Raw genomic sequence first — 14547 nt, 5'->3', positions numbered from 1 at the left:
GTTTTTGAACATCGCCAGCATCACTTTCTCTTATAATATGTAATCAGTATCAGTAGCCTACTATATAACATTTATGAAGTATACCCAGGCAGTCAGTGATGGGTGAGCAAGACCCCCTCATGTATTTTGATGCTTTCAATTGAATCTCTCTAATGTTATGGATTGCTGTGCTGGAAAATGGCCACAGCCCACAGGAGCCTGAATCTTCTATTTTTAATAAATCTTTGATTCTAAAACCTAAACTCTGTCTCAGTGTAGTGGAAACGTTAATAGCAGCCTCTCCTGCTGTAATTTGCATAAATTACCAGAAAGTTGTTGCCCTGAGATGAATCCTGTCTGATCAGGATGTATTATGGAGTTCATGACCTTATCAAGCCTAACTGCAAGGACCTTGGTTAGAATAGTATAATCACTTGATTATGCCGCTGTTTGTATCTCTGCTGTATAAGCAGCTTCAGTAGATTGTCTCAGCTGATGGCAGAGTAATTTACTAGCGCTCTCTTCATATTCATACTCCTTTTGCGTCGATTTCAAAAAACTCTCCCCCTCTGATTCTGTAGTTAGTGTCCAATTCTGTTTGCAGAGCTATACGCTTCATGTAGAGGTCAGCCGAAGGAGCCAGGGCATGTTCCTGGCCTATAGCATTTATTTCAGAGATAAGCAAATTAACCTTTTTGTTCTAACTTTATTTCTGTTAGCATTGTATGATATTATCTGACCCTGCAAGCAGTCCTTCATCGCTTCATCATTCTTTTATCCAGAAATAAGAAATGGATTCTAGAATAGGACTGGTGCGCTGGCGAAATGAATACAGGTACACAAGTGTCTGGCAGGGAAAAGAAAGAAAAAAACGCATGCAAATACACATACCTACAGCATATGTTCTCGCCAGTCTCTAACATGACTCACTGAACAACTCAACAGGCCAGAATTTCAACCACAACATGTGACCATTATTAATAAGTCAAACTGTAACCACAACTTTTTAAGTGAAAACATTTAAATCTTATTAGTGTTCCCATTGCCCTTCTTAGCGATCTGTACACTATAGGCAGTTCACAAATAGTAAAATGGACTGTACTCGTATAGCACCTTTCTAGTCTTCCGACCACTCAAAGCGCTTCACACTACATATCACATTCACCCACTGATGGCAGGTGCCAACTGCTCATCAATCCAAATAAACTAATCATTCACACACTGAAGGCAAAGCCCTCTGGAGCAATTTGGGATTCAGTACACTTCGACAAGGACACTTCGACATGTGGGCTGGAGGAAGCCACGATCAAACCGCCGACCTTCCGATTGGTGGACGACCCGCTCTACCATTTAGCCACAGCCACCCCATATAGTATGACCTCCTCCAAACTTTAACATCATTAAGACTATCATTAAGAGAACTGAAGTGCCGACATGCACCAGAACTTACCTCACCATATAGATAAACCGAAAGCTTTAGAACCACAGAGGGGAGTGTGGACATCAGCCTACCTTTGTGTCAGTACAGATGATTTTGGCTTTTAGCGTAGAAACTAGTAGACAAAAATACCACATTTCAAAAAAATATCAATTTAAGTATGTAGATAATGCTGTTGATGGCAACCAAAATCAACTGACACCCTGGACGCCCTCCAGTATAATCGGTTCTTTGAGAAGGTGGCATCTAACTCAACTTACGATCATCCACAGGCCTTACCACCAACATCAGGAGCAGCAAAGTATCACAGCCTGCATGTGCACAAGAATGGAAGGGATCTACAGATGGACCTCGTCCTACAGAGTGAACTGGCACAAACCCCTCATCACACTTCAACCAACCCCAGACAACCCTACCCCCTGAGCCTGAAAAGCTTCTGCGGGTCATCAAGTGCAACTGCCAAGGCTGACTGCAGCACCCTGAGATGCAGATGCAAAAAGAACAATATTTAGTGCACTCCCACGTGTGGAAACTGCAGGGGATCCAGTTGCAATAACGAGAATGAAGATGACAATGTGTAGTGTTGCGTCGCGTGCACATATTTAATTGGTTTGTTTGATCAGCAGTTGGTCAGTTATTTCTCTGAGGACATTGCTTACGAGGATAATTGATGTGATGATGTGATCATAATAAATTCTCCTCACTGATGTATGTGGTGTTTTTTTGTTTTTGTTTTTTGCTTCAAGGAAAAAAATACAGCATGGTCAAATCTAGCATGCACAACAATGTAGGCTTGTATCGTCAGGGCGTATGACATATTTGGGGGCGCGGGTTGTCAGCCAATCGGAAGGTTGGCGGTTCGATCCCGGCTTCCCATGTCCCTTGTCGAAGTGTACTGAATCCCAAATTGCGAGGGCTGTGTCGTTGGTGTGTGAATGATTAGTTACTTTGATGAGCAGTTCTGCCATCGCTGTATGAATGTGTCTGAATGGGGTGAATGTGATATGTAGTTGAAGCGCTTTGAGTAGTAGTAGAAAGGTGCTATATAAGTATAGTCCATTTACTATTTACATATGGCAAAAAGGTGTTATTGGTAGGATCATATTTTGGCAATTTTCAAAACTTTCACTTCAGATTCCTTATGACTTTTTCTCTCATTCAGAACATATTGAGGACATGAAATCCATTGAGTTTGTTTTTGTTGCAATTTGTGTGAGGTTGACCCACACATTGGGTAAAATGCCTGGACTACTAGTTTAGTTACTTTGGGTTCATTTGTGATTTTGAGTTTCCTGTATCTTTTTTGTTTTGTTTTTTAAACTTTATTTTTAAATGTTTGTAGTCAGTTGAACCTATAATTAGGTCTGTTTCACCTGTAAGAGTTAGCTGTTAAGATAGTGTGACGCATACTGGAAGGTATTGTTGATATGCTTACCTGCCATTTAATGTTTAAGTTGCCCAGACATTTTTGACCGACAGCTGCCAGCCATTCAGAAATTAGTATTTTCCTTAGTGTAATATGTCATTATTAAAAGATGTGGTCAGTCAGTAGAGCTGTTGCAGACATGTGATCATGGACATTATATTAATTGCTGAAGTAATGTGTGGCATATATCTCTGGTAGATTCACCACCCCGAACCCTGAACCCAGTGGAGGAACTCCGACATTCATGGACCAGACAGCTTCTCCTTCTGTGAGCCACCCCAACAACTTTGGTGTCTACCCTTCTATGTAAGCTCTCCTTTACTTCATTTATTTACTTAAAATAAGATACTGTAAACACTACACTGAACAGGGGCATTTTTCCTTCATAAAGAGTACTTTTATTTTTGATACTTAAAATACATGTTGATGCTAATACTTACATACTTTTACTTCAGTAAAATTCTGAATGCAGGACTAGGTTTTTCTTTTTTTTTGTTTCATTATGGTATTGCTGCTTCTATTTAAAGCGGCTATAATCAATATTTTTATAATAACAATGTGTCAAATGACAATGTGAAGACAATGTGAAAGGCCTCCGGAGCTGTAGAGTCTGGATCTATGATTGCAAGCCACCTACTGCCCCCATGTTCCTGCTCGACAACTGCTACTACAAATATTAATAGTCTTATTATTCCTATTATTATTATTCCTATTATTATATTATTAATATGAATATTACCACTACCATTACATTATTAGAATTTTAAAATATTGTTCTACTGTATGCTCTCTTTCCTCCTGCTCTCTCTCTCAACCCAATCAGCAGCGGCAGATGGCCACCCACCCAGAGTCTGGTTCTGCCTCTTAAAAGGAAGTTTTTCCTTGCCACTGTTACTCGCTTGTTACTTGTGCTTGCTCTTGGTGGGAATTGTAGGGTCTCTGTAAATATTATAAAGTATGGAGTATGGTCTAGACCTGTTCAATGAGATAACTTATGTTATGAATTGCCACTATATAAATAAAATAAAATTTAATTGAATTGAAAGGGGTCACTTGTAGTGATGAATCTACAGAGAATAATCACCTGACTCCCTTTGACTTTACGGAGCTTTATAGTTTCAGTTCATTGTTTATCTGTCCGGCCGACAACTTTACTGTTTTGGTTTACTCAGCCAGCATCTTCACAGGGTCTTTTGCTGTTGTCCTGGGGTTGATTGGCACATTTCGCACCAAAAAACATTCCTCTCTGGGATTCAGAATCCGTCTCCTTCCTGAGCAGTATGATGGTTGTACATTCCCATGTTTTTTATACTTGCGTATTATTGTCTGAACGGATGAACGTGGGACCTTCAGGCATCTGGAAATTGCACCTAAGGATGAGCCACACTTGTGGAGGTCCACAATTCTTTTCCTGATTTCTCTTGATTTTCCCATGATGTCAAAGAAAGAGGCTCTGTGTTTGAGGTGTGCCTTTATATGCATCCACAGGTGTGCCACCAATTAACTCAAATGGAATCAATTAACCTAACCATTAACTTAACCCACCACTTAACCACCACTTTCCATTCTGAGCTTCTTAAGCTCAGAATGGAATCATTTGGAGTTTTCTTTTTGTTTAAAGACACAATAAACTTCTGACTATGAAAGTGATAAGAAAAATACATAAAAGTTCTCCCTCGCTCGATTCTGACATTTAACAAATGCAAAAAATATGTTAATATTTATTGATCTAAAACAGAAAAAGTTTACTCTGATTTAATGTATGACAGTAAAGAAAAAAAGTTTTTTTTTTTCTGAAGTGTATGTAAATATCTGGTTTCAACTATGTCTTGAGAGTTGTACTGACCATTTTCTTCTCTTGTCTTTCTGTGGAAGATTTTCCACAGACACAATTTTAAGTTTTGGCTTAATGTTTCATGGGCATATTGCAATATTTCTCTGTTGATCCCCAAATTGTATATACAGTACGTATATGAATGCTGAAAGGAAAATCCCTTGTGGCGGCTGTGTTTTAGAGAAAGAGCGGGTCGTCCACTAATCACAAGGTCGGTGGTTCGATCCCGGCTTCCCCCAGCCCACATGTCGAAGTGTCCTTGGGCTAGATACTGAACCTCAAATTGCTCCCGAGTGTGTGTGAATGAGTTAGTTTCTTTGTACTGATGAGCAGTTCACACCTGCCACCAGTGTATGAATGCGTGTGAATGGGGTGAATGTGATAAGTAGTGTAAAGCACTTGAGTGGTTGGAAGACTAGAATGGCGTTATACAAGTACACTCTATTTACCATATCCATTTTTGTAGACATCATATTTGTCTAATGTTGGTTTGTTGGTTTGAGGTAGTAGTGGAGTCTAGTGGGTCTATCAGAAAGTAGTTTTATTTGTTGTTTTAAACTGACTTTGCCTGACTATGTCCTAAAAAAAAAAATTCCCCATGAACCTCCTTCATGAACGTGTGACCTCTGTCTCTGCTGTTGTCCTCTCAGGAGTGACACCATGTTGGATGCAGATGGAGACTTCGACCTGGACGACACGATGGACGTGGCCCGCCATGTGGAGGAGCTGCTCCGCCGGCCTATGGCCAACCAGTGGAGCAGTCAGCAGTCCTGAACCTGCTTTACACCTTAAGGTCATCTCCATCTTATCTAACAGAAACACCCACACCTGTAATTCCCACTGGGCTGCAACCTCAGCAAGAAATTTCCTGTCTTTATCAGTCACTCTGGCAGATCAACATCACAATTCACTATTCATCTTCAGTTTTAGCTGCCCACAGGAGTTTTGGAAGAGAACAGGTCTGAATAGCCTTCTACTTGCTTAAGTGTCTCTGTAGAGAAAGTAAACGTACCATCAAGAGTCAATAAGACGGTGTAGTCCCTCATTCGTCCAGGAGTGTTCTATAGTAGAAAAGGTTTCAGTCGTAGTCATCTGGACACTGTTTTCAGAATCAAGACGTTTCGGCTCCCATCCGGAAGTCATTCTCAATTGTGAAAAAACTGGACGGGAACTAGAAATTTAAGCTACTCTGTGTTACATAAACCACCATTTCTGTTCAAAGAGGGGTTCTCTTTTTTCACACATGCACAGCGCTCTGCACAGCGGATTACAGAACGCTGTGCATTTGCATCTAAAAGCTACAAACCACACATTTGAAGACAGCGAGGTGAAGATTCTAAGTAGAGAGAAGAGTTGGTTTGAACGGGGCGTCAAGGAAGCCATTTTTGTGAAAAAAGAGAACCCCTCTTTGAACAGAAATAGTGGTCTGAGATTTAATCTGCCCAAAGTCTATCAGAGTGTATTATCACCTTGGTCACATGCTAATCAGGTACTTAACAGTGATGAAGTAGATGCAGCCAGAAAACAATAGGCCTGATTACTGATTACTGGGCCATCTTGGAACCATTAGGTCAGTTTCAGGTGAAACTAGCTATTAACAGATACTCAGGCAGATTCCTTCCTGAGGGCAGGGCTTATGTAACACAGAGTAGCTTAAATTTCTAGTTCCCGTCCAGTTTTTTCACAATTGAGAATGACTTCCGGATGGGAGCCGAAACGTCTTGATTCTGAAAACAGTGTCCAGATGACTACGACTGAAACCTTTTCTACCATCAAGAGTCAATGTTACTGCCATTTGACAGAGGCTGGTTTTATTGTCCTCTCCCCCTACCATACTTTTTAAGGGCTGTCTTGTGGAGCTGGTTTGGGTCAATGGGATTTTTGGGAACACTGAGACATAATTAGTTTTTATGTGCATTCATATGTTTGATGAGCTTTTAGCTGGCACTGGGAGACTTTTGCATAAAAATTCACAGTAAACAAGCTAGCATCAATAAAAAATATTTTAAAGGTTTTCTTTTCCATTTACACAATTAACATTGGTTAATGTGACTAAATGCTAATAATAATAATAATTTTATTAGTATCTTGTAAATCCAGAAAATTCGTATTTAAAAAAAAAAAGACTTAAAGTGAGACTATGTAACCTTTGCTGAACATCAGCCACTGTGACCACAAGTAGTATTTATAGGTCAATGGCAAGTGGTTTCTTAAACCCCAATTCTGTGTCCTCTGAGGCTGCAGCAAGCAGTCCTATTAGCTTTAAAGCTTAAATAAAGCTTCATTCGCTTTATTAAACCTCCTTCTCCCTAGCGGTCCAAAGTTCCTGTGCTAGCGGTGTAAACACCAACACTCCCATGCTGCTCCGAGCTCCCGTTCTGGACAGAGGGGTGGCTGTGGCTTAGTGGTAGAGCGGGTCGTCCACCAATCGGCGGTTCGATCCCGGCTTCCCTCAGTCCACATGTCCTTGGCAAGACACTGAACCCCAAATTGCTCCCCCAGTTACTTTAGCAACAAGTAAAGCTATCTGTCCATCAGACAGGTGCGCGAAAGACGTCAGTTGAGTGGTCTGGGCGATAGGATCTCAGTGCGTCGGGTGCATTCACGCCTGTACTTAGAGCTGTCCACTTGTGATCAAATCACCCAAGACCCATGTTAATGCCGGGCCTATAAAAACAGATGTATTGCAAGACCAATTCCCACCTCAATCTTAATATACTAACGTATTTTGTGGATTATTGATATAGCAGTAGATTTTAAGGTGGAGAGTTATTATTGTACAGGCCAAATGTTTACTACATGATGTACATTTATATTAAAAGTACAGGGTGATGCATTATTTTGTGATAATCAAAACTGCAATTAGAGTGATAATACACTGTATATAGTTTCAGTGGTATTTCTGAATTATTTCCTCAACAGTTAGAGACTTGAACTAAGGGTGAACTGTAAAATCACAAAACTAAAACCAATGAATGCCCAGCAGTATTATGCTGAGTTTCTCATAATCATCATCATTTTGACACAGCAATCAACTGTGTTTTAAACCCCCAGCAATTTCTGGTTTAGCTGAATCCATTCTAAACCACAGCTTAGCTAGTCAGATACTAAGTGACACAGCGGCAGCCTTTGGTGTGTTTACTTTGAGTTTTACTTTTGTGGAAAACCATCAAAATGTTTTCTGTAACATGCTAAAACATAGTGTAACAGTAGCACAATTAGAGATTACTGGTCATACTAGACCAAGTAAGACTGTAGCAGCACAACTCCTAAATGTGTTGAACTGAACAAGGATGAGTTTATTACTTATGAATGCAACTTTTTGTAAGTGAATGATTTGTATTATTTCTTCTTTCAAAGGTTACATAGTCTAGGTTTAAGTACTGAAAATGGAATATAAAATCTAACTGCTATTGTTTGGTCTTTTTTGTATAAAATTTTTTCTTAATTGCTTCTATTAGAGCCATTCTCTGATGCTCTTGTACTACACTGCCTCACAGCAAAAAATGAAGTCAATATGTGCTTATTGATATTAACACAGATCAGATTGCGTTTTTTTTAATACAAATGTTCATACAATCTGATAATTTTAACTGATATTTGGTCATTATTTATACCTTGCATAATGCCCTAATATCCATGAGAGCCTGAAATGCATCCTTGGGGTTTACCAGCCTACTCAAATTGGGCTTCAATATGAAGAGCAGGGAATATTGTCACATTAAAATGTCAAATCATTGTCATTAACACTTACCAATGTCACATCAGTTAAGTGTTACTGTGCCTGAATTTACTAAATACAGATGTTGTAGTCTGTAGTCAGTGAATGCTCTGTGCCTTGGTGAATGTTTGTCCAACATTTTAGAGGCTGGTTTTGGTCATATAAATTTTAAGCCTGGAAATATGGAAAGGAATTCCTGACCGTCACCAGTTAGTGTAATTGTTAACTAACTGGTATTTGTTTACCCAAAGTACTTAAAAAGTGCTGGTTCAGAAGTATTTCACTTTCATAAAGTCAGTAGACTCAGAAGAGACAAACTGCAGACAGCCAAAATATCCTGACATTAATCCCTAGTATAGATTAAGCTCCAAAAACACTGGATCCTACATTTCCCATAATGCATCTCACTAGCATCTCCCTCCCTGGCACGCACATGTCTGTCAAAATCCATACCTCCAGCATACAGGATAGTATAGTATAATATTACAGTTTACTATTTTTCTGACACCAGTTATCAGTCTGTGTTTCATTCAGCTCATGTGACAACTAAATACTACATTTAATTACTTAAAAAGTTTTTGTAGAGAATTATTAATTCCCCACTTTTATTCTGAATGTCAGATGCATCTTCCAGAAGTTCAAAACTAACCCTTACATTTTACTAAACATTAACATTACTGAACATATTAGGGTGTATCAGTACATGTGCACAGTTTATTAATCTGCTCACCCATTGTAACAATCTGTGGCCATGGATTTCCACACCAATATTATTAGATGACCACCTGCAGGTTCCATAAGGCTGAGTTGTCTTCCAAAAACTCACTGGAGTTAGATATGTTTCTAAATGTAGGATATCTTGTTTTGGAACCCAGTGGCAGTATTTACAGGACTGCACTCTCACTGTACATCATAAGTCATCAATCTTTAATCGTGATTTAACAGAATGACTTGAAGTGACCATTGTGTTGTTTCGCTCCTCTGATGTACTGTATTAGCTGCCTGATACTTGATTTATGTCCAAACCCAAAGTGAGCTTGACATTTAGCCTCTTAGTTTTTTCTAAGAGTCAACTCCAACATCTAGTGTTGCTTTGTGGAAGTGGGACTGTGGCAGTTACAGTGAATGACTATTACATGTTCATAGACAATCTTAAACATATTCCATGTACGAATATATATGTTGTCAAAATTGAACCTTAAGTACTTTGTATGTGCTGTCTTACAAGCTAAGCTTAGTTATCTGTCAATGGATTCCTTTGGGAGAATTCTCATACCTCATACTTTGTAATACTTCTTTCAGTTTGTTTGTTTACCATGTGTTCAACAATGCTTCTGAAACTGCCAGAGTATAATCATTTTGTCACATCTGCACCCTCATGATGGATGAATTCATGACCAGGATGAATCCTGCTCTGCATATAAAGCTTTTTATATATTCTCATTTATCTTGAAATAACCTTCAATAAATGTTTTTTTTTCTGTGGAGCTTTTGTGTGGAGATACAGAGGCTCTGTCTGATTGTTAAGGGACAGCACTGTCTATACAGGATATTTTAAAGCCATTGTCATTAACACTGCACTACTACCAGCCTCAACCAAGGAATGTCTAATCCCTTTCAGAAAACACAACTCATCCAGAATGAAAGTTAATACAGTAAACTATGGAAGCATATACTGGACTATATTCAAATGATAATGATAGCTTGAAAATGTAATTCCACAACAGCATTATAATTTTCCACATATGTATGTGTTATTTGAGTAAAAATGAAAATGGAATAATCCAATTTTCATTTCACATACTTGTATGAGCATTTTATGACCATATTAAAATGAAAATAGAAAAGCTATTTGACATTTAATTTTCAAAAAAAGTTGTAATCCACTGTACACTGGACAGTATTCAAATGTTAATTTAAATTTGAAAATATATAAACAATGTAACCTGATTTTCCATTTATGCAAGCAATATTTAAGTCAAAATGAAAATTTCAAAATGAAAACAGCATTTGACATAATTTTATCATTTCATTTTCAAAGACTTAACTTGCTGTACTTTGGACAATAAAGCTGTCTGTCCATCAGGAAACTCCATAAATCACCGAGAGTTGAGACAGAGCAGCCGGATGACATCAGAGGGAAAACCATAAAATATGATCTCTGTGATGTTGCAAATGGAGCTGCTGTGATGTAAGAAACATTTCAGACTCGATCTGACAATAAAGTATCATTATCATCATCAGCCATTTTCACCAAAATCAGTGAATAAAGTTATAGAAGTTGTGTGTTTTTGTACAGTAATCTGAGGCTTGGCCCCCAGAAATGCTGAGACGTCTATCTAATTAATTCTTGTCTCATTTGTGGTCTGATAAACAGTAAATTCATCAAATTCTGTGCCTCATATAGCTAGTTTCACCAAAATCAGTGAATACAGTTATAAAGTTGTGTTTTTGTACAGTAATACAGTAGTCAGTGAGCCTGGCCGCCTTCTCCTCTTTCTGCCATAGCGGACTGTGTACATGAGCAAAGCAGAAGATGTTCAACCAAGTGACTGAAGACCCGCTTTGATGAGAGCACTGACGATTTTCATTTTCATTTTCATTTGACCCCAAAAGAGCATGGTGACATGTAAATGCAAAGACTGGGGGCGCTGTTTCGCTTTTTGCATTTGAATATTGTCCACTGCACAGCAGGTTGTCTTTGAAAATGAAATGTCAAATGTAGTTTTCATTTTCAAATTGTTTGAAAATTCATTTTTATTTTGACTTAAATATTGCCTGCATAAATGGAAAATCTGGTTACATTGTTTATATTTCATTTTCAACTTTGAATTAACATTTGAATATAGTCCAGTATACACTTCCATAGTAAACCTCAGGAAAACTCACTGAAATAAAGGTAGATGAGTCTAAATCAACCAAATAATACTTGATGACTCAAGTGTAGATAGGATATTTTTCTAACTCTCGTGCTACTTTTGCCTCTTATGCTTTTTGTTAGATTGTTAATTAAAAGCTGAAACACAAACTTTCATGGTGTACTAAATCAGCAAAGCGAACAAGCACTTTGATGCTCACACCACCAGTTATTTGATGTTGCTAACGCAATACTTCTCAGTACTGTTTTTGTTTGAATCAACTTAATGTATGTTTGTCTTCAGTGTAATTCAGTTTTCTAGCTTGCTGCTACTGTGTCTTTGCTACCTTCTGTACAGTTTGTGGCTTGTTTGGGAGCAATTTACTTCCATATTGTGCAACATTTTGCTGTAAGTTTGATGCCGGGATTGGGGACATGATAATAAAAGTTTTTCTAATTAACCATATTCCATTGTGGTTTATTGTCATTGATTTTTATTTTTACCTTGTTCCAAGTAGTGTATTGTTGAATGTCCCAGAGTCATTTATTTCATTATATATTTTACCTAAATAACAGAGCTGGCATCACCTTGCACATATATTTCTCTTGCTCTTCCTACTAATACATACATTCACATAGAAACTCTGTTCCAACTTTAAAACGTTCACTAGGGACCTTGGGACTTTCACATATTCACATTAATTCAACTTTTTCATATCTTTAATATTTTTTACACAATCACAGTTAAAAATTCATGACATTTTCAGTCCTTTTCTGAGTTTACAATGAGTGTGTATTGGGCGCAATATTCAGAGCTAGAGTGAGGGACCAAATTGTCAGAGTGCAGAGGATCTGTACAATAAAACTTTATTTATAGAGCACTTATCAAAACAAACTACAAAGTGTTTCACAGAGAGAAATAAAATACCACAATGAATGATAAAATACAAAATAAGTAAAATGCATATAATACATAAAAACAATAAACGGACAGCTCAGGATATGCTTTCCGATAAAAATGCATTTTGAGAAGACACTGACTCAGACAACCTAATTTCTTCAGGCAAGTTGTTCCAGAGCCTCGGGGCCCTGATGACAAAAGTTCTTTCCCCCTTAGTTTTCATACTGGACTCAGGAACAGACAGAAGATCCCTGCCTGAAGATCTCAAACTACATAAAAGTTCATAAGGGATTAAAAGGTCTAAAATATAATCTGGAGCCAGGCCATGAAGAGCCTTAAAAGTAATCAATAAGATCTTAAAATCAATCCTAAACAAACAGGGAGCCAATGTAAAGAGGCTAAAACAGGTGTGATGTGGCCATACTTCTTGGTCCTGGTTAACAGCCTAGCAGCTGAGTTCTGTACAGTCTGCAGTTGTTTTGTGATATGATGCTTTTTAAAACTCTTCTCTTCAACTAGCTGTCATTCCCGCAATTTTCACTCTTCATGCATAATTTATACATGGCCGGTTGAAAACATGTAACTAGAGTTACTCAGTTGCCACAGTCAGCTTCAAAGTGACAGCAGTGCCAGCCAACTTCCGTACAGACTTGCATATTAACTGAGACCCGAATTTTCAGGGAGGAGGCAGAAAAAGGGACATTTCTAACCTGCTCTCATTCCCACATTTTTGACACTACACACACAAATCTCACACAGCCTCAGCAGCAGGTTTTCCTCTGTCTTAAGGTATTTTAACACACAGCTGTTAGCATCACAATGGCAACCTTGGATCTCAGGCGAGTCACAGATGATTGACATGAGCTACACACACACCTACCGCTTTCTGTCTCCTTCATCTGTCTCTCTCTGTTTTTTTCTGTCCATCTCTCACACTTCCTGTCTGTCTCTCTCTTTTCAATAAACTCCATTTCTACATCCATTTACAGTGGTGTGCAAAAGTGTTTGCCCCCTTCCTGATTTTTTTTTTTTGCATATTTGTCACACTTAAATGTTTCAGATTATCCAACAAATTTAAATATTAGTCAAAGATAACACAAGTAAACACAAAATGCCGTTTTTAAATGAAGGTTGTTATTATTTAGGGAAAACAAAATCCAAACCTACATGGCCCTGTGTGAAAAAGTGATTGCCCCCTGAACCTAATAACTGGTTGGACCACCCTTAGCAGTAACAACTGCAATCAAGCGTTTGCGATTTCTGGCAAAAATTAGATTAGCCTTAATGTTCTTTTTGCTCAGCAGTGGTTTTCGTCATGGAACTCTGCCATGCAGGCCATTTTTGCCTAGTCTCTTTCTTACGGTGGAGTCATGTACACTGACCTTAACTGAGGCAAGTGAGGCCTGCAGTTCTTTGGATGTTGTTGTGGGGTCTCTAAATGGCTGAAGAAGAACAAAATGAAGACTTTGGAGTGGCCTAGTGTGGATAAGTTGAGCAAACTGTTTGTGAATGTTTATTCAACATCTGTTGCATAATAGCCAAACCTTATATGGATTCAGATGTGAATTTGATACAGCATGACCTGAATCCTGTTGAGATGCTGTGGCATGACCTTAAAAAGGCAGTTCATGCTCGAATTTGATTCAATTTTGTTTTCCCTTAATAATAACAACCTTCATTTAAAAACGGCATTTTGTGTTTACTTGTTATCTTTGATTAATATTTAAATTTGTTTGATAATCTGAAACATTTAAGTGTGACAAACATGCAAAAAAATAAGAAATCAGGAAGGGGGCAAACAGTTTTGAACACCACTGTAGCTACAGAAACCATTCAAATATCAAAATGTTCAGCTCTTTAATGACATTTATGCTATGATTCAGCTATTTTTTACCTTTGGTCCTGTAAGCCAGTGATTCACCCAAGGGGTACTTCTGCAGTTACCAAGGGATACGTGGAAACATTGTGCAGCTCAACTAATTTGAAAATATAGAAATTTTGATTTGATGATATATATATTCACATACAGTATTTTTGTTTAGGAGAAAAAGCAACACACAGGTAAGATTACAAATGTGTGATGGCAATCTTTATAGTTGTAGAAAAGGTTTCAGTCGTAGCCATCTGGACACTTTTCAGAATCAAGACATTTCAGCTCCCACCTGGAAGTCATTCTCAATTGTGAAAATGGTCTGAGAACTCAGAAATTTAAGCTACTCTGTACTGCTTAAGCCCTGCCCTCAGGGAGGAGTCTTCCTGAGTGTCTGCTGTTTACCCTGCCTAGTTTCACCTGAAACTGACCTTCTTTTGTTTCCATGATGGCCCAGTAACCTGGCTGCACTGTCCAATCTGCCTCTAATTTCAAATGTTTGATAAGAGTCCCACCCTGGT

At 38.3% G+C, this 14547-nt stretch overlaps 1 protein-coding gene across 2 annotated transcripts in view; it reads left to right on the top strand.

Annotated features, from left to right (window-relative positions):
• The window catches only part of LOC122867482 (signal transducer and activator of transcription 5B-like), a 66743-nt gene extending 55022 nt beyond the window's left edge, over positions 1–11721 (top strand). Inside the window, exons 19-20 of one of the 2 annotated variants that reach the window (XM_044178324.1) lie at positions 3042–3149; positions 5328–11721. In XM_044178324.1, coding sequence (XP_044034259.1) covers positions 3042–3149; positions 5328–5451 — 232 coding nt within the window. In that variant the 3' untranslated portion in view covers positions 5452–11721. Of the gene's footprint in view, positions 1–1689; positions 2125–3041; positions 3150–5327 lie in introns of those variants that run through there. The other variant, XM_044178325.1, reaches the window with a different exon arrangement.
• The last annotated feature ends 2826 nt before the right edge of the window (positions 11722–14547 follow it).

Source organism: Siniperca chuatsi, linkage group LG20, assembly GCF_020085105.1.
Source record: "Siniperca chuatsi isolate FFG_IHB_CAS linkage group LG20, ASM2008510v1, whole genome shotgun sequence".
NCBI lineage: Eukaryota > Metazoa > Chordata > Actinopteri > Centrarchiformes > Sinipercidae > Siniperca > Siniperca chuatsi.
The sequence above is the reverse complement of the archived record's forward strand: the minus strand, read 5'-3'. Positions and strand labels throughout refer to the sequence as shown.